Source organism: Macrosteles quadrilineatus, unplaced genomic scaffold (genome assembly GCF_028750875.1).
Source record: "Macrosteles quadrilineatus isolate MER2022 unplaced genomic scaffold, UCM_ALF_1.0 Scaffold_1__1_contigs__length_201487025, whole genome shotgun sequence".
In the NCBI taxonomy this organism is placed as follows: Eukaryota; Metazoa; Arthropoda; class Insecta; order Hemiptera; family Cicadellidae; genus Macrosteles; species Macrosteles quadrilineatus.
The window spans coordinates 115,070,594-115,090,710 of NW_026542594.1; the positions used below are offsets into that span (position 1 = coordinate 115,070,594).

At 36.8% G+C, this 20,117-nt stretch overlaps 1 protein-coding gene across 1 annotated transcript in view; it reads left to right on the forward strand.

The window, feature by feature from the left end:
- Window positions 1-20,117, forward strand: part of LOC128983617 (exocyst complex component 4) — a 43,141-nt gene extending 23,024 nt beyond the window's left edge. Inside the window, exons 13-18 of the mRNA XM_054402978.1 lie at window positions 3,631-3,851; window positions 6,914-7,142; window positions 9,038-9,244; window positions 9,706-9,861; window positions 10,377-10,583; window positions 14,906-20,117. Coding sequence (XP_054258953.1) covers window positions 3,631-3,851; window positions 6,914-7,142; window positions 9,038-9,244; window positions 9,706-9,861; window positions 10,377-10,583; window positions 14,906-15,064 — 1,179 coding nt within the window. The 3' untranslated portion in view covers window positions 15,065-20,117. The remainder of the gene's footprint in view (window positions 1-3,630; window positions 3,852-6,913; window positions 7,143-9,037; window positions 9,245-9,705; window positions 9,862-10,376; window positions 10,584-14,905) is intronic.

The window sequence follows — 20,117 nt, forward strand, 5'->3', positions numbered from 1 at the left end:
TGTTCTTATTAAATTATTCTAAATTGTTTATTTATAACATAAGTGTTATTTATATGATTAAAACTGTTGCAATAGGAAATGTCTACTCACTGTTCTGTAAAGTGACAAAGAAGAAAAAAATGAACTGTTTGCTGCCAGAAAATGAAATGTATTACAGTAATAAAAATGTGTTTTTCATCCCGCGCGTGCTTTGCATGGCACATGGGATTATGTATTTAATTAAAAAATTGCATGAATCAAATTGTTTGAATTGAATTGAATTGAATTGAATACAGACTGCTTTGTGTTGGTTAATCGGGGTTGTACAGTGATAGGCTACAGACAGCTTTGTGTTAGGAAAAAAATCGGGAAAAAATTGGAAAAAATCGGATCCATCAAAACCGGATCCAGCCCAAGATCCAGAATTTTTTGGATCCGATCCGGTGCCGGTTCTAGCTCGGATACGGCGGATCCGGTAGTCCGATATCCGGATCTGACCATCACTAATTAGTATATATGTATATATATATATATATATATATGAATTAGTGATGGTCAGATCCGGATATCGGACTACCGAATCCACCGGATCTGAGCTAGAACCGACACCCGATCGGATCAACAAAAAATCGGATCTTGGGCTGGATCCGGTTTTAATGGATCCGATTTTTTTTATACTATTAACACAAAACGGGCGAGTATTTGAGATTTCGAGTTCCAGTAGAGTACGGCCTTGAAATTCGAGCTTATCTTTGAACTCGCCAGTTTGGTTTGAAATTGTAAATAATCAATATTTGTTGAAATGTAACTTGTGTTTACATAAAATGATGAATAATTTGTATTACTGTAGATTCTACAGTAATACAAATATAGAAATAAGCAAGAGGTAGTTGCCCTAACCTATTTTTATAGCTGTCAGTGCTGTCACGACAGAATAGGTCAACTCAAAGCAGTCGCAGGCGACTGACTGGCAATGGTATACTGACTTGACACAGAATAGAATGACATGATCGGTAGTGATTTTGTTTTAAAGTAGGCCTACTGTTTCACAATAGAAAATTCCACTACTGAACTGTTGTAAGCAATAAATTTATGTTTATAAAATCAGAATAGAAACACTATAAAGGCAAAACAATAGAAGGGAGGGAGGAGTTGTGCAATAACCTTGAGCAACATTGAGTAGGGGGTTGGGGGGGGGGGGGGGGGGAGGGTGAGCCTTTGAGCTATATTTAGACGACGTTCACACTTCCCAATTGGCTGGGTACAGGGATACAATAGCCGGTTTTTTCTTTGCTTGGTTTGACTTTTATCTTTTTGTGTAGGAGATTTGAATAATCAAAAATATAATTTGAATTTACCACAATTATTTAGCATTGATAATACAATTTGCAAGAGACTAGGAGGGAATAGACCAAAACACTAAAATTAATAGAATAACACACAAAGTAAACAAGAAATGAAATACAGAACAGCGATTTAACACTGTCACTGTCACTCAATTTTGTTGTCTAGAAGGGTTGGTGAACTATTCAATAAATAGCCAAAACCAGTTTCCTCCCCCTCTTCTCTCTCAGTCTCACCACCACCCCTCCCCCCCTGAGCCAGGAGGCCCAGCACTTTGTCCTTGAAATACCCTAGCCTCTGAAACAATAAACTTACACCCGCGTTGCTGTTTTGACAACAGGGTTATGAATGCATTCACTATTTTTCATTTTCCAGAATTAACTATCAATTATTATTATTTGTAAGTTACAAATAGGAAACTACATGACATTATGGTATTCAATGAACCACGTATTATCAAAAATTAATAATTCATTACTTATTTTGAGAATAAAAAGCATTCATTACAGCACGCAGCACTTATTGATATATATAATCATCAAAGTAACTGTTACTTTATACAAAATAAAATAGGTACAAAATTGTGTGGCCAGTTAAACTTTATAAACAAACATTTTATTCTATAAAATAATAAAATACAGATGGTAAATAGGGGTTGGTTTAAAGGAAATAAAATACAAAACAGATTAATTAATTATTTTGATAAGCAATAGAAAGGTTGTGGGATTGATTGAACTAAAATAACCGCAGGGAAGTAGAAAAGTCGTGAACCTCAATCTGTTTAATCAGTACATCTTTAGAGAGAGAGAGGGGAGAGAGAGAGAGATAGCAGATAGGGGCGTTTGATAGGGAATCTGAAAAAGTAAACAAACAAGGAACAACGACGCGACAATACTCTTTATAGCCTTATTGTCTCGCCCACTACATTTTACAAACGTGACCACTTTTTGTTTCTTACTTATCTTTCATCCATCCCAAAATGGAATTCCTGAAATAGTTTGTTGGTATAATCTTCCCTCCCACACAAGGCGCAGTACTCAGTGCGCACTGTAGGTTGTCACGGCAACCGTGTGTCGTCATAGCGACTAGATAATCAGGCACTCGCACTGCGTTGTAGATTACGATACGAATAGCTGTGTTAGAAAGACAACGCGATAGGTGGTAGTTTGTCTCTTTCGTATCGATCTATAATCAGATAATCATTGCGCAACGTAGAATTGTGATGACTTTGTTTTCAATAACGACACATATTAAGTGTTTTTTTATATGGACACAGTTAGTCTTTGACATTGCCTAGCCATATGAATTATTTTACTTAAAAAACTCACCCTTGAAAAAAGAAAAAAATGTATTTGTATTTGGATCTGAAGATCTGGATCCGAGGATCCGGATCCGATTTTTTCAAGATCCGGATCCGGTACCGACATTTTCTTGGATCCGCCCATCACTAATTTTAACTACATAAAGGATCGTTTTACGCAAAAGGTAACGTAAACCATATTATATTGCAATTTTCGATCCAGAGACTAACCCATAATGATCTTGGGCCTTCCTCGGGGTCTTTTTCATGCTGGGTTTGTCTCCAAACTTCTTCAATTAGTCTGCCATCTTCCCTCCTAGGCCAGCCCACCTTAGTCTTCTGCTCTTTGCTTCTCCTATTATGTCTGGTGAATGGTACATGTCTCTTATTTGTGCACTCTTGGTTGTGCATAATTCTCCATCCTTCTCAATTAGGTAAATAAGGCTTTTCAATATAGCCATTGACTATTGGATACTGAAGTTCTATTAATAGTCAAAGATATAGCCTATGCCACTGAAATTCTTTATCTTCTAATACTTTATGCACTGCTGGGAGTGCCAGCCAATGTATTCCATGACAACAGAGAGACATGCCAGACAGCATACAGAGGCATTGTACCCCATAGTGTAACATTATGTTGTGATGACAGAGCACGATGCTGGTAGAGGAAGGCATGCAGGAGATGAAGGCACTGATGGAGGCACTGCCGTGGCACGCAGGTGCACTGCTGGGAGTGACAGTAAATGTGATCCATGACAACAGAGAGACATGCCAGACAGCATACAGAGGCATTGTACCCCATAGTGTAACATTATGTTGTGATGACAGAGCACGATGCTGGTAGAGGAAGGCATGCAGGAGATGAAGGCACTGATGGAGGCACTGCCGTGGCACGCAGGTGCACTGCTGGGAGTGACAGTAAATGTGATCCATGGCTACAGAGAGACATGCCAGGCAGCATACAGAGGCATTGTACCCCATAGTGTAACATTATGTTGTGATGACAGAGCACGATGCTGGTAGAGGAAGGCATGCAGGAGATGAAGGCACTGATGGAGGCACTGCCGTGGCACGCAGGTGCACTGCTGGGAGTGACAGTAAATGTGATCCATGGCTACAGAGAGACATGCCAGGCAGCATACAGAGGCATTGTACAGCCTCACCCTGAGGACAAGAGAGTCTGCAGTGCCGCCTGGCTCAATGATGAAGACATCAGCCGCTTCCTCAAGTATGTATTGACTCTTTGAGATTTCATAGTCGTAATGGCTCAGACGATACAAATATTAGCACTAATTTTACTAGGCCTATTAGCGATTAAAAAAGTGCCGTTTGTAGTAATCATTAGCTCTTTTGAGTAAGCACTGCCAGATAATACTCACTTGATAATGAATTTGAACATGTTTAGTTATTTTAGCTCTAATTGTGGTGCTAGTTATCAGGTGAAACATAAAAAAACTTATGTGAACCCAAGAAAACAGCACTAGTTGCAAATTGTCATAATATAATTGACTTTGAATAGTAAATGTACAAATATCCCATTGTATCGAGTGTAGCCTATTGTTTATGTGTTTCATGTTAGAAAAGCCGATGTTGAATAAATATAGGGTTATTAAAAAAGAATGGTGCAAAACTAAATGGTAGGTACGTATGTTTTCATGATTTCAAATAGCTGATTGTTACACCAATGGAAAGGGCGTATTTGTAAGTTTGTTTTGATAAAGTTATGTTTTCTCTCAGTTGCTTAGTTGAGTACCATTCCTGTAAACAAAATCAAAGATTATTAAGAAGAATCGAAGCTATTATTATAAATATCTGAGCATTTTGGGTTGTCAGTAAGCTTCAATGCTTGTAATAGCTGAAGTTTGTCCCGGGGTTTGTCTCAAACGCTTGCTTAAAACCGTGGACTGCATTACGAGAAGTTCTCTACCAGCTTAAGTTTGTTCAGAGTCCAAAAACCTTGACAGTCTTAGCTTCAATTCTCTCCACAGCGCCTGGCGGAGTCTGAAGACGGCCTGAACTCTACCCAGCACACCAAAACATTCAATTGTCTTGAATTGCCTCATCCAACAAACCTTGCAGTTCCTATGTGGAGCCTCCTTCCTAAATTTAGTCCCAATTTTTTGCTGAACACTAACAATAGCATTAGTACAAGCAAATTCTAAAACACAAAATGCTTCACCCTGTTTTGTAGTAGCCAATTGTTGGCAGGCGTCGTGGTACTCAACTAAGTGAAACAAAACATAACCTTGGCAAAACACACTTATGAACACACACTTTCCATTGGTGAAACAATCAGCTGTTTGAAATCACGGAAACGTGTTAATAACCACTACTGTACTTTTTGCTCGAATTCGAGCAATTGCAAAGTATTACAGGAGTTATTTCAAAACAAATAATAGTGTTATTTACAATGTGTTTAAAAGAGTCAACTCAAAGATAACCGGTGTGTAGCTCATGAAGATACTCACGATGTATATAAAACAGTAATCAACATTTCCTGTAAATATTGTATCATTTCATAACCTCTGGTACGGTATTGTTTTTTTAATGTTTTCTACAAACTAGGGATGGACGAGATTGGATTTTTAGTTCGAGACGAGACGAGACAAGATTTTTTATTTCTCATAAAATTTCGAGACGAGATTGAGACGGGATTTCCCTTCTCATACACAACGGTAAATGCACGTTCAAAATTTTTACCTGATTTTGTAACATTGTTAGATGACTGTTTAAATACAAAAATAATGATAATAGGCAAGAATATTTACAATCTTTTATTAAAAAACATCAGCATAAAATTTTTTTATTAATCACGCCTAACTTATTAAAAATGCCTACGATTAGGAAACATAGTGATATCAGTTAGGATAGAGTTCAACTTGTCTAAAATAAAATAAATCATAAAATAAAAGCAATATTAATTTTTATAAAATAGTTAGGTACTTGTTTTGACTTTTTATAGTAATAAAACATTCCTCACACTGCTTACACTTAACAAAACTTTTCAAATGTTATTAAAGTAATATTATTAAAATAATTAAAATAATATTTACATTTAAAGAATTAATTAAATAAGAACGCCTTCTCAAAGGAAACGCAACTACAACACGCTCCTGTATTGCGGGTATTGCATTGACTTTCTGCAGGCGTTTTTAATTTTTTAATTTTTTTTTTATTCTCGTCTCGATAAAAATCTTGGCCAAAAAGAAATCTTGTCTCGTGTAACAAGATTTAAAATTTCCCGAAATTTTGAGACTTGACCATCCCTACTACAAACATTTCCTGACTCATAGCCATATAATGTTGTATGGACAAAAACCTTAAGAGATTCTACCACCTTAAAACCTTAAGTTTGTATTACATGGGTTTATCTTCGTTATTGATAAACCTAAAGCATTCCGGCCGGTTTCTCCTCCTCAAAATGCTTCGCTGTACAGGCAACACAGGTCATTGATAGAGAGCCAATTGAGAACGAAAAGTCGTTTTGGGGTAGTGTTAGGGCGCATTTAGTTGAGATTGAGCTGCGGTCGTTATCACGATTACGCCTCCTGTCTTTGTTTCCTTGTCGTCGCGTCGGAGGCATTTAAAAGAAAAAAAAACAACAAATAACAAATTTAAGTTACAATCATGCTAACACGATCCGTCATAGCTACACAAAACAACAATAAATACACATATCTGAGATACAACCATACTAACACGATCTGTCTTGGGGTTATGTTTACACAAACTCAAATAGTAAATAAATGTACTCAATGCGTTTTTCATTGAATTGAAAAATAAATAACAGCAATTACAATAAACACACAAATTAAAATAAACAAAAATTTTAAATACAGCAATTAAAATAAATACAGCTGATCAAAATGTAAAAAATTATGTTTTCCATATGGATAACATGGAAACTTTCAAAGCCACTGGGGCATAGCCCAAGGGACTTTTTCAAAAATGTAAGGCCAGTTTGCAAATCTACGCGACACGCTCTTTCCAATGGGACGTCAATGGATAAAATCGGTGTAGAAATGGTGGAGGAGTTCAACCGACAAAGTTTCAGGTAGCGTATTAATTATATAGATTACGGTATTTATTAACCATTATTTGTTAATAACCCTGTAATAAATATTTGTCAATTTTAATATATTATGCTTAACTTTTTGGTGGTTACAATCCTTGAGAAAAAAGCAATTTTTTATTTATATTGTATTTACATACCATGCAAAGAATTAAGTTGGGATCAAAATTGTTCATCATAGCCGGTGTATGTTTGATAGAAATATTTATTTTATTCAGGTCTCTGCCAAACTGGACAAACCTAAAAACCCAAAAAGCACTTCAATCTCGAAAGTCAATGAAGAGAGACGACACTGTAGAAGAAGAAAGTCCTGAAGATGTGCGCCAAAGAAACATCAAAGAGGCAGAAATACTGGCCAGTAACTTGGGTGAAGGAGGTATCAATAGTCACGAAATTATATCAGATGTGGCTCAACTCAAGTGCCTCGCATTGCTGCAGGAAAGCATGGTAATGTAGCTATGGTTTTAGTCTTCAAATCAAAATCTAATCAAATCAAATCGTTCTTTATTCAATAAAACACAGAGTACATGTGTTGAATAGAGTCAAGTCAATAACATTAGAAAGTTAGTTATTTAGTCAAGGGCTTGCATAAAATAAAAACAACAATGTAATTCTAAGCACCTTGAAGATAAGTAAAAAAGTTTCCTTAGTTATGTTATGGAATCCAAACATAATGTTATGGGAAAATTTTTGTGCTTAAAAAATTCTTCTATCGAATAATAAGGAAACTGAATTAAAAAACTGTTTAGTGTGCGATTGAATTTATTTATATTTTCTTCTATCTTTAAAGGAGTCTGTAGGTATTGTAAAAATGGTAACCATGTCAATGTAAGTTTTATTGTAAAATAATTCCAGATTATGCCACATTGTCTTATGCTTTCTCAATTGATTTGTGTTTCAACACTTTTGCCTATACATTTGACCCTCAATAGTCTGTTAGACTAAGTCCATACCCCAAAGCAGAATGGTTCCTACGTGTCTGCAACGGCCTGTGAAAACCTCAAAATGTGTCCGCAAGCGCTAAAACCAAAAAGCTAAATAATGACTTATATACCGGTATATATATATATATATATTCACTCTTTAGGGCTACTAGTAATATAGTTAAATAAAATAAGTAAATTTCAATAACTTGTATAGCCTACTTTTAAAACAAAAAACTAAAAAACTATTAAGGGGTAGGCATAATCAGGTTATACGACAAACTTGTTCCACATGACGTAGGCGTTGAATCCAGTGGTAGACCTACAAGCTGTCTTTCATTGCTTTGTGAGGTAGGCCTAGACAAACTTGTTCCACATGACGTAGGCGTTGAATCCACTGGTAGACCTTCAATCTGTCTTTTATCGCTTTGTGAGGTAGGCTTACTAGAAGTGCTTGGACTGTTAGTAGACGTCGGTTCATCTTCGCTAAGTTTAATTTTTTTCTCGGTAGATCCATGAAAAAAATTTGATATATTCTTACTATAGGCACTTGTAAATTTTACAGAGTCACCAAGATGATGTCTCAGAAAATGAGTTTTTAAATTTTTATGAACAATTTGCTCGAAAGAAACAGAGCAGATAACACGCTCACGAGAAGGCCGAGAATACATTGTATATTTCACTCATTCGCAAAACCCATTACTCAAATAATGCCAACATTAGTTATACATTTTACAGTAACAAAGGTCACGCACCCACGCACCACAGAGTTAACACAATAGGGCTGGAATGCCTTTTCTCTTCCGAAATCAACAACGTAATGGCGTTTTTCTATTTCGCAACACTATCGCCAGATACGGTACAGTGCGTCTTCATAGCTCAGTCATCCGTGCGCACTTGTAAGGTGGAGGGAGGGTGGTTGCTGTCTGTCAGGTGACTGCGCCAGGCCAATGGGAGAGCGGTAGGAGGGCGTGGCCTGCAGACAGATACCGAGCGGAGCGGCAGACGGCATCCGGCTGTCGAGCAGCGCGGTTCTCTCCTCTTCGAAGTGATGTGTGTAGTAGCGTTTTCACTCGCGCCCGCTTTTCTTTTACTTTGCGATCTTTTTTTTTCGTTTAACCAGTAAATTTTGTCAAGCTCGTAAATGTGTCTGCAGGCCCGCGTTTCTCGGCGTTTCGTGTCCGCGACAATGTCGCAGCGTCGCTCGTTGTTCTGCTTTGGGGAGTCCATAGACTGCTCTGTTTTATATTTGTGTGCCATTAATGTGTACAGGTTAGGTTATCAACCATAAAATTTCTTGTAACTATGTTTAGTATCCTTTATAATATATTTACAGTGTCTAAAGTAGTTATTTGGTTTAAAAATTTTGCAAAACCCTTGCAGTACTTCTCTTAAATTAATTGTTGTCGGGATTAACAGGAGTGGTTTTCATGGAGGATCCTACAGTTCACCAGCCAGCTCCACCAGAGTAGACAGTCTCGCCAGTTGTCCCCTAGTGTGCCCAGCATCTCAGTGAGCAGTGCAGACATCCCAGCCGTACCTGAGGGAACTCTCATTGCTCTGGAGAACCTCGCCCATGAGTTTGAGGAGCTCGCCAACACTTGTCTGTTGGTACTTCATCTTGAGGTAATTTAGTGCACTAATGTACAGTCTAAGTTGTCCTATTCATATCATATTCAAACATCTTTATTCATCATATAACTCATCTACGTTGGTGGTACAGTGAAAAGTGTCAAAATACATAAAATAAAAATACTATTTCTATTTATGGGAGGTGGAAAACTCATCAAATGAATATAATGCTAAATTTATTATATACTCTTTGAATTTTCATGAATTTCTATTGGTTTATTTATTTTTTTATGAATTCAGGGATAAATTTTGAAAAACGTTACCAGCGTAAAAGGGTTAGGAATAAAATCCTAGTTTTCCGACCCTATATGTGGACGATCGGGTACCTGATAACGTGTGCTAGTGGCATGTGCACTGTACCTGGAACATAAAGACAACACCTGTCTGTAGTTTGAAGAGTTTTCAGACCAATTGTTACTGATTTAATGAGCTAAGATAATCTGTTTTGTTGATAGGTGAGAGTGCAGTGCTTTTACTACCTGTTGCCTAGAGCCAGTGAAAGGTTCAACTCTAGCTCTCAAGACCCAGATCCTCGAGTGATAGAACTGAGCAGAGTGCTTGCGTCTGTAGATGAGGCTATGACCTCTAGTCTTCAGCCTCGCAAGTCTAAGGTACAGTAAACAAATAAAGTGATAATCACATGGTCACCAAACACTATTTAATGTTTTTAACATAACCAAGTACATTTAATTCTCTAATCTAGCCTACCAGTCTTACTTGACTTTTACATTACTGCGAGTAACATTCAGCACATTTAGTATGATATGTCTAGTGATTTGTAACTTGTTACCTGCTACTGTCCATTGACATATTGTTACTAATCAAACTTTCTGGCTACCATTTAACTTACCTACCTCTACCTACTTGCTGCTTTAATGGAAATCACCAATCCAGCCAGGGAAATTCAAATAAGTTGTTTGTAACTAAGTACTACTAGAAAGTTATAACCCATTGTACTATCTCAAGTACGACCATTTTAAATAAAATTTCGCAAAAGTAAAAGCTTTAAAAAATTTTGTATCATTTTTGTACCTTGTGTGTGTAAGACCTTATAGTAATTTGGTTTTGTGTATCGGAAAAACCATACAATATCTGGAAGACTAATAACAACAATTGTTTGTTACAGTACGTTTTTGAAGGGTTGGGTCATCTAGTAGCCAAAATCCTGATGAGTTCGTCCCAGTATTTAGAGATGATAGATGACAATGGAATTCACAGAATGTGTCGGAACATCTTCATTCTACAACAGACTCTTGCAAACATAACAATGTCAAGAGAAGTGGCCCTGGACCACGCTAACCAATACTTCCAGCTCTTCCACCTCACACCAGAGGTGAGTCTGTCATTAACAAAACATCTACAAATATGTCATTTAAATAATAAGTTTGTTGTTTATACAACGTTTGCTTAAATATTTCTTGTACCTGCTCTGTATATTGCACAGTATTAACCCATTGAGCTGGCGTCTGATGGTCTGGCACTTTGAATAACTTTGCATCAGTCTAATGACCTATAAAAATTTGTTTGAATGTTGTTTTGATCCTATTTAGCGTTTGAGGGAGTATGGAGCAATTGACAGAGTCAGTAGTCAGTCATATGCCGGATTAGCGTGCGTCAACTGTACTTCTATTCTATTTCTGTAATCATAAGAAATTACACATGATTGAAATTCCACTAGATTTTTGATAAACCAGGTGTCAAGAGACTGGGCCTTGTTGAAAATGCCTGTCTTTTGTTATTTGTCATATTCATAATACAGATGATGGGAATGTTTATTTATTATCAGCTGTCTGTTTTGTTAGTCCAATTTAGTTCCATGGCTGAATACAGTAATAATGATGAGAAATACAGTAGTTTGTTTTATAGTTTAAATTCGGTTTATATTGTAGTTTTTCTTAGACTTTCCCTTAACACCTCCACTTGGGAGAATAATTCACAGGGGCCTCAGTTTTCTGAGCAGGAGTACATGAATGTGTTGCAGCTGATCCGCTGTATTAACTCTTTCATTGTTGTGTAGGATATCCAAAACCAGGTGTTAGAGATTGGGCCTCAGTTCTCTAAGCTGAAGTGCATAAATGTGTTGCAGCTGATCCGTTGTGCTGATAGTTTCATTGTTCTTTAGGATATCCTAAACATGGTGTTATAGAGACTTGGCATCGGTCCTCTGAGGTGGAGTACATGAATGTGTTGCAGCTGATCTGTTGTGCTGATAGTTTCATTGTTCTTTAGGATATCCTAAACATGGTGTTATAGAGACTTGGCATCGGTCCTCTGAGGTGGAGTACATGAATGTGTTGCAGCTGATCTGTTGTGCTGATAGTTTCATTGTTTTTTAGGATATCCTAAACATGGTGTTATAGAGACTTGGCATCGGTCCTCTGAGGTGGAGTGCATAAATGTGTTGCAGCTGATCCGTTGTGCTGATAGTTTCATTGTTCTTTAGGATATCCTAAACATGGTGTTATAGAGACTTGGCATCGGTCCTCTGAGGTGGAGTACATGAATGTGTTGCAGCTGATCTGTTGTGCTGATAGTTTCATTGTTCTTTAGGATATCCTAAACATGGTGTTATAGAGACTTGGCATCGGTCCTCTGAGGTGGAGTACATGAATGTGTTGCAGCTGATCTGTTGTGCTGATAGTTTCATTGTTCTTTAGGATATCCTAAACATGGTGTTATAGAGACTTGGCATCGGTCCTCTGAGGTGGAGTACATGAATGTGTTGCAGCTGATCTGTTGTGCTGATAGTTTCATTGTTCTTTAGGATATCCTAAACATGGTGTTATAGAGACTTGGCATCGGTCCTCTGAGGTGGAGTACATGAATGTGTTGCAGCTGATCTGTTGTGCTGATAGTTTCATTGTTCTTTAGGATATCCTAAACATGGTGTTATAGAGACTTGGCATCGGTCCTCTGAGGTGGAGTACATGAATGTGTTGCAGCTGATCTGTTGTGCTGATAGTTACATTGTTCTTTAGGATATCCTAAACATAGTGTTATAGAGACTTGGCTTCGGTCCTCTGAGGTGAAGTACATGAATGTGTTGCAGCTGATCTGTTGTGCTGATAGTTACATTGTTCTTTAGGATATCCTAAACATGGTGTTATAGAGACTTGGCATTGGTCCTCTGAGGTGGAGTACATGAATGTGTTGCAGCTGATCTGTTGTGCTGATAGTTTCATTGTTCTTTAGGATATCCTAAACATGGTGTTATAGAGACTTGGCATCGGTCCTCTGAGGTGGAGTACATGAATGTGTTGCAGCTGATCTGTTGTGCTGATAGTTACATTGTTCTTTAGGATATCCTAAACATAGTGTTATAGAGACTTGGCTTCGGTCCTCTGAGGTGAAGTACATGAATGTGTTGCAGCTGATCTGTTGTGCTGATAGTTACATTGTTCTTTAGGATATCCTAAACATGGTGTTATAGAGACTTGGCATCGGTCCTCTGAGGTGGAGTACATGAATGTGTTGCAGCTGATCTGTTGTGCTGATAGTTTCATTGTTCTTTAGGATATCCTAAACATGGTGTTATAGAGACTTGGCATCGGTCCTCTGAGGTGAAGTACATGAATGTGTTGCAGCTGATCTGTTGTGCTGATAGTTACATTGTTCTTTAGGATATCCTAAACATGGTGTTATAGAGACTTGGCATTGGTCCTCTGAGGTGAAGTACATGAATGTGTTGCAGCTGATCTGTTGTGCTGATAGTTACATTGTTCTTTAGGATATCCTAAACATGGTGTTATAGAGACTTGGCATCGGTCCTCTGAGGTGGAGTGCATAAATGTGTTGCAGCTGATCCGTTGTGCTGATAGTTTCATTGTTCTTTAGGATATCCTAAACATGGTGTTATAGAGACTTGGCATCGGTCCTCTGAGGTGGAGTACATGAATGTGTTGCAGCTGATCTGTTGTGCTGATAGTTACATTGTTCTTTAGGATATCCTAAACATAGTGTTATAGAGACTTGGCTTCGGTCCTCTGAGGTGAAGTACATGAATGTGTTGCAGCTGATCTGTTGTGCTGATAGTTACATTGTTCTTTAGGATATCCTAAACATGGTGTTATAGAGACTTGGCATCGGTCCTCTGAGGTGGAGTACATGAATGTGTTGCAGCTGATCTGTTGTGCTGATAGTTTCATTGTTCTTTAGGATATCCTAAACATGGTGTTATAGAGACTTGGCATCGGTCCTCTGAGGTGAAGTACATGAATGTGTTGCAGCTGATCTGTTGTGCTGATAGTTACATTGTTCTTTAGGATATCCTAAAGATGGTGTTATAGAGACTTGGCATTGGTCCTCTGAGGTGAAGTACATGAATGTGTTGCAGCTGATCTGTTGTGCTGATAGTTACATTGTTCTTTAGGATATCCTAAACATGGTGTTATAGAGACTTGGCATCGGTCCTCTGAGGTGGAGTACATGAATGTGTTGCAGCTGATCTGTTGTGCTGATAGTTACATTGTTCTTTAGGATATCCTAAACATAGTGTTATAGAGACTTGGCTTCGGTCCTCTGAGGTGAAGTACATGAATGTGTTGCAGCTGATCTGTTGTGCTGATAGTTACATTGTTCTTTAGGATATCCTAAACATGGTGTTATAGAGACTTGGCATCGGTCCTCTGAGGTGGAGTACATGAATGTGTTGCAGCTGATCTGTTGTGCTGATAGTTTCATTGTTCTTTAGGATATCCTAAACATGGTGTTATAGAGACTTGGCATCGGTCCTCTGAGGTGAAGTACATGAATGTGTTGCAGCTGATCTGTTGTGCTGATAGTTACATTGTTCTTTAGGATATCCTAAACATGGTGTTATAGAGACTTGGCATTGGTCCTCTGAGGTGAAGTACATGAATGTGTTGCAGCTGATCTGTTGTGCTGATAGTTACATTGTTCTTTAGGATATCCTAAACATGGTGTTATAGAGACTTGGCATCGGTCCTCTGAGGTGGAGTGCATAAATGTGTTGCAGCTGATCCGTTGTGCTGATAGTTTCATTGTTCTTTAGGATATCCTAAACATGGTGTTATAGAGACTTGGCATCGGTCCTCTGAGGTGGAGTACATGAATGTGTTGCAGCTGATCTGTTGTGCTGATAGTTACATTGTTCTTTAGGATATCCTAAACATAGTGTTATAGAGACTTGGCTTCGGTCCTCTGAGGTGAAGTACATGAATGTGTTGCAGCTGATCTGTTGTGCTGATAGTTTCATTGTTTTTTAGGATATCCTAAACATGGTGTTATAGAGACTTGGCATCGGTCCTCTGAGGTGGAGTACATGAATGTGTTGCAGCTGATCCGTCGTGCTGATAATTTAATTGTTTTGCAGGATATTCTGAACCAGGTTTTAGAGACTAGGCTCAGTTCTCTAAGGCTGAAGTACATAAGTGTGTTGCAGCTGATCCGTTGTGCTGATAGTTTCATTGTTCTTTAGGATATCCTAAACCAGGTGTTAGAGACTGGCCTCAATTTTCAGAGCTGAGTTACATATTCATGTACCTGTGTGTTGCAGCTGATCCATTGTACTAACAGTTTCATTGTTGTTAAGGATATCCTACACCAGGTGTTCGAAACTGGACTCAGTACTCTGAGCTGAAGTAGATAAATGTGTTGCAACTGATCCGTTGTGCTGATAGTTTAATTTTTGCGCAGGATATCCTGAACCAGGTGTTAGAGACTGGGCCTCAATTCTCGGAGCTGGAGTACATGAATGCGTTGCAGCTGATCCATCGCAGTCGACCTCAGAGTGACCTTCAGCGCCATCTACAGCGTCTGTCAGACATCCTAGGAGAGGTGGGGGTGACTGTCTGATACTATCTTTCCACCAACAACAACTGTGATCACCTCACTTGTAAAAGACATTCTAACACAGGTATACATTGTAGTTTGGTTATCAGTTTATCACATAAGTTCCTGTTACCTACATATTTTATAGATTGCTTTATAGCTATAGAATGTTAGAAATATTTTAAAAGTAACTAGTTTTTAATTTAAAGTTTTAATATATACCTTCTGTTTTTTCTTAGTACATAATTATATGAACAGTATTTACTAGTTTGCTGAGATTATTATGATGCATAACGTTGACAATTTCTCCAACTCCATATGCAAAATAAGAAAAGTATTATATTTAAAGCTCAAAAATGGTTATTTTATATTATGCTACACTGCTACAGTACTAAAGTTTCAAAAGGTGATAGATTGTCAAATTATCTGGGCATAACTTAACCACAGCCTTGAACACACATGAACATTAACAACAGTTCTTAAGTAGCATCAGATTTACTATGGGATCTCTATGACATGTGTTACATCGTTACATCCTCCTTGATGGTAAGCTTAAGTTGTGTCTGTGGCCGTTTGATGATTTAATATGCAAATTTGTATTCCTTTCAAAGCATAGGCAGAGTGTCCAGAGGACGTAGAAATAGCAAAAACCAGGAACTGAACAGGAATTTTGTAAAGAACCGGGAAATTATAATTTTTTAAAAATAGCCAAAAATCCGCCCAAAATTGCAATTGTGAGAAACTATCACGAATAACGGAGGTTGCTGCAATTGCAAGAAATGATCATGACTGTAGCCTCAATCACACACACGATGATTTACATCGTTAATTTTGCTCAGATTCAAAGATGATAACAGATATTGCCACCATAAATAAAAAAAGTCACGTGTGTAGAGATAATCACAGGAGATGATCACTAGAAATCAACACGTGTTATGTCTTGATTGCGAGAAACTATCACTGATTTTGCTGCGATCATGTAATTCAAATACAACGTTACTGCAATTCTGGCGTTTCTGTGATTGCAAGTAATGATCACAACCGTTGCCAATATGATGAAAAATCATTTTGAATTTCGCTCCCATTGCAACTTACAGATCACAAAAAATGCTTTATTGGTGATCACAAAAAAAAGGAGAAAAAAAATGCTGGAGACGATAGTGGGTGTCGTCGCGATGTTTTCACGATCTTGGTGTATTATCTTGGTTATTGCCGCGTAAAAAGTAATCAAAGGGTTTTACATGATGACCGGAACAAAAAACTTAGGTTGTCACAACGCCTAGAACCTACATTTCAAAACGCCGTAAATCATCAGAAATTTTGCAGCTAGGCCTATTTCAACATATGATCGTGGATAGGCCTAACCAATATCGCGAGAAACCATCACTGATGTTGCTGCGATGGCGGGAAATTATCAAAAGATATTGCCACGATCACAAGAAATCATCACAAATTTTGCTGTGATTGAAGGACATGATCACTGATGTGGTTGCAATTGGGATCGCAAGAAATTGTTATGCAATTCACTGAAGGGTTTTTAATGTACTATCAGGTGTAAAGAAGTAGGATAGGCTTATTTTGAGTGGCAAGTTTTGTCTTGGATATTTTTGGATTTTTAACCTGGAAAACCTGGAATTGTCCTTGGATTTTATTTTATTGGGACGCTAGACACCCTGATTGGTGTATCTGCATGTAATTTACCAATATATTCACCTACAGATTAAAACTTACATCCAATAAAGATTTTAATAAAACTATGCACTAGCTCAGGTAAAAAAGTATTTTCTATGAAAGGAACATGGAGTTTGAAAATAATGTATTTACAGGTCAGACTTAACACACTCAATTTTTATACCTTATACCCAACTCAAATTATTTTTAAATTATATGCCGTGTTGTTTTAAATGTTTATTATTTCATATTTAAAATTAGAAGCATATAAATACTGGTAATAGAAAATGTAATGGAATAAAGTACAATAATAAATGCTACTCATATGAGTACATAATTGCTACTCCATTTACTAAAAACAGAAGAGAAGCAAGTTATTGCGTTAAATACAAAACATAAAATTTTTTGTAAAAAGTATTGGTAATGTAAGGCTAGATGCATATAAAGTGAAATGCTGTTAAAGCTGGTTTTACAGTTATAGTCTCAAAGTTTCTGGATAAATTCTTAGCATTTTAAATTTAATTCATATCCAACCAAATTTTATTTAGTCTTTAAAATATTATTTTTGTTTTCATAATTTGACTGGTAGGAATGTTTTAACTTAACTATAAAAATGAATATTTATAGTTTAATTTATGTGTGCCTTATGCATGTATGTCCTAGAGTGAATATTTATTAGATAGAAGTATTTTTTGAATATTATATTGTTTTATGGTATTTTTTATTTGAGTTACTGAAATTATCGATCTGCGTTGTACATATTATAGCTAAGGAACCAAAGCATCTCCAACAATACCACCCTTAAGGTGTACATTTACTTATCACATGTATAGTATTTTGTTGACCCAGTTTAATGTAGGCATTGTTGATTTATAATGACAATATAGTAGAGTCTTGACTGTGTGATCTTTGATTATCCGACCCTTCTTTTGCACAGTAGATTAATCAAGTACTAGTGTACATGTTGCTCGAATTCGAGCAATTGCAAAGTATTACAGGAGTTTTAAAACACGAATAACAGTCATATTTACAATGAGTTTATAAGAGTCAACTCAAAGATTACCGGTGTGTAACTCAGACCATGTTTATCTTTGTTATTGATAAACCTAAAGCATTCCAGCCGGTTTTCTCCTTCTCAAAATGCCTCGCTGTACAGGCAACACAGGTCATTGATAGAGGGCCAATTGACAACGAAAAGTCTTTTTGGGGTAGTGTTAGGGCGCATTTGTAACCTAATAGTTGAGATTGTCCAGGGTCAGGTGCTGACTGTGATGAGTTAAGCCTATTATCACAGAAAACATACTACTATGGTATGTTTTGTGTGGTATTACGCGCCACTGTTCTGTAGCTGCGGTCGTTATCACGATTACGCCTCCTGTCTATGTTTCGTTGTCGTCGCGTCGGAGGGATTTAAAAGAAAAAAAAACAGCAAATAAACAAATTATAGCTACACAAAACAACTATAAACGCACACATTTAAGTTACAATCATGTTAACACGATCCGTCATAGCGACACAAAACAACGATAAATACACAAATTTGAGATACAACCATAGGCTACTAACATGATCCGTCTTGGGGGTTATGTTTACACAATCTCAAATAGTAAATAAATGTACCCAATGCGTTTCATTGAATTGAAAAATAAATGACAGCAATTAAATTATACAGCTGATCAAAATGTAAACAATTATGTTCTCAATAAGGATAACATGGGAACTTTCAAAGCCACTGGGGCAGAGCCCAAGGGACGTTTTCAAAAATGTAAGGTCAGTTTGCAAATCTACGCGACACGCTCTTTCCAATGAGACGTCAATGGATAAAATCGGTTAAGAAATGGCGGAGGAGTTCAACCGACAAAGTTTCATGTCGCGTATTAATTATATAGATAGGAGTCTGCGGTACAGAAAATTTTAGGTTGGTACGGTACAATATTTTGTACCTCTGTTCTCGGTGCAAAGTCGTTATGGTGCATGCTACCAATTTGTTTGGCCCTTTTATTCTCAGGATTGTATATAAACCATTATTTTAAATTTTAATACATTGACATTACTATGAAAATTGATAGTATCCTACAATCTTGGTTTTCTAACAACAATTACAGTACTACTTATTATTCAAACCTCTTACTCCCAACAGGATTGTGTCAAGAAAGAAACACTTTTAAGATAAAGGCTTTACCTATTTTACTACTAAGTCATAGTCATTATAAAGAGGTTTAAAAATAAGGTTAAGAAATTTTAGGAATAAACTTAAAACTTGTTTGTAGCAAACATTTGGCAAGATAATTTAACAGAACTGAACTGGTTACTTTATTCCAAATAATAAAAAAACTAGGTGTGTAATTTAAATTAAACCTAATTTAACTTAGGCCTAGTTTAATTAGAAAACGTATCCAATGCATTCAGTACAAGGACTGTAGTTGCCAGCTGTTCACATTTAACAGATGACAATGAAAGACTTGTTAGTGGAGGTTAGGCCTATTATGAAGTAAAGTCAAAGAGGAAAAATACCAAACATCAAAACCTATATAGTCTAGGCCTATAGTAATATTAATTGCAAATGTTCCACAACTTCTACAATAATACCTTCTGGTTATAAACTTATAGCGTGTTATTAAAAAAAGTATTGAAAACAATATTATATTTTAATTTAATACAGCGGTATTACATGTAAAGAAAGAGAATTATAACATAAGGGATAACAATGGATTATAAAATTGTAACATTGTATACGGTAATTGGATTATAACAAAATGGGACACTCCCTCCTGAGGAGCATATTTAATCTATGCTGAAGACTGTGCAGTGAAGTTCTTTAGGCAGGCTACTGAGTTAGTGTTGTATAAATTGCCATCACTGCAAATTGATCCCCAGTTTTATTTAAATTTATCCGCTGTCTTACAATGTTTGACAATGATTTAATTCATGTACAAACTAAAATATCAAAAATATATAATGAAATAGCATAGGTACATAATAATAATATAAATGTATTTATTATTTAATATTTCTTTGTCCTTAGTAACCAAAAACCACTTTTGCTTACATTGTGTAAATCCATTGTGTAATCTAGCTTATCTCATTAGTTTTACTGTTTGACTTAAGAACAACTATTTTGTACTACGATAGTGAATTGAAAGTAATGATTATTATTTGATGTACCGAACCAAATTTGTTCCGAGTGAAATGCTTTGCTGAACCGATGGGGGTAATAAGGCCAGGTACCTACTATTTCAGTGCCCCGCAGACCCCTGGAACCACATCTATTTTCATGTGGTATGACTGTAGTGAGTGCATTGAGTCATTTATCCCCACACTGCCCCAAACTGTACATGGTAGATCATCATAATTCAAACTTGGCTGCAATTTTCCTGTTTTTATACAAGCTGCATACCACCATGGA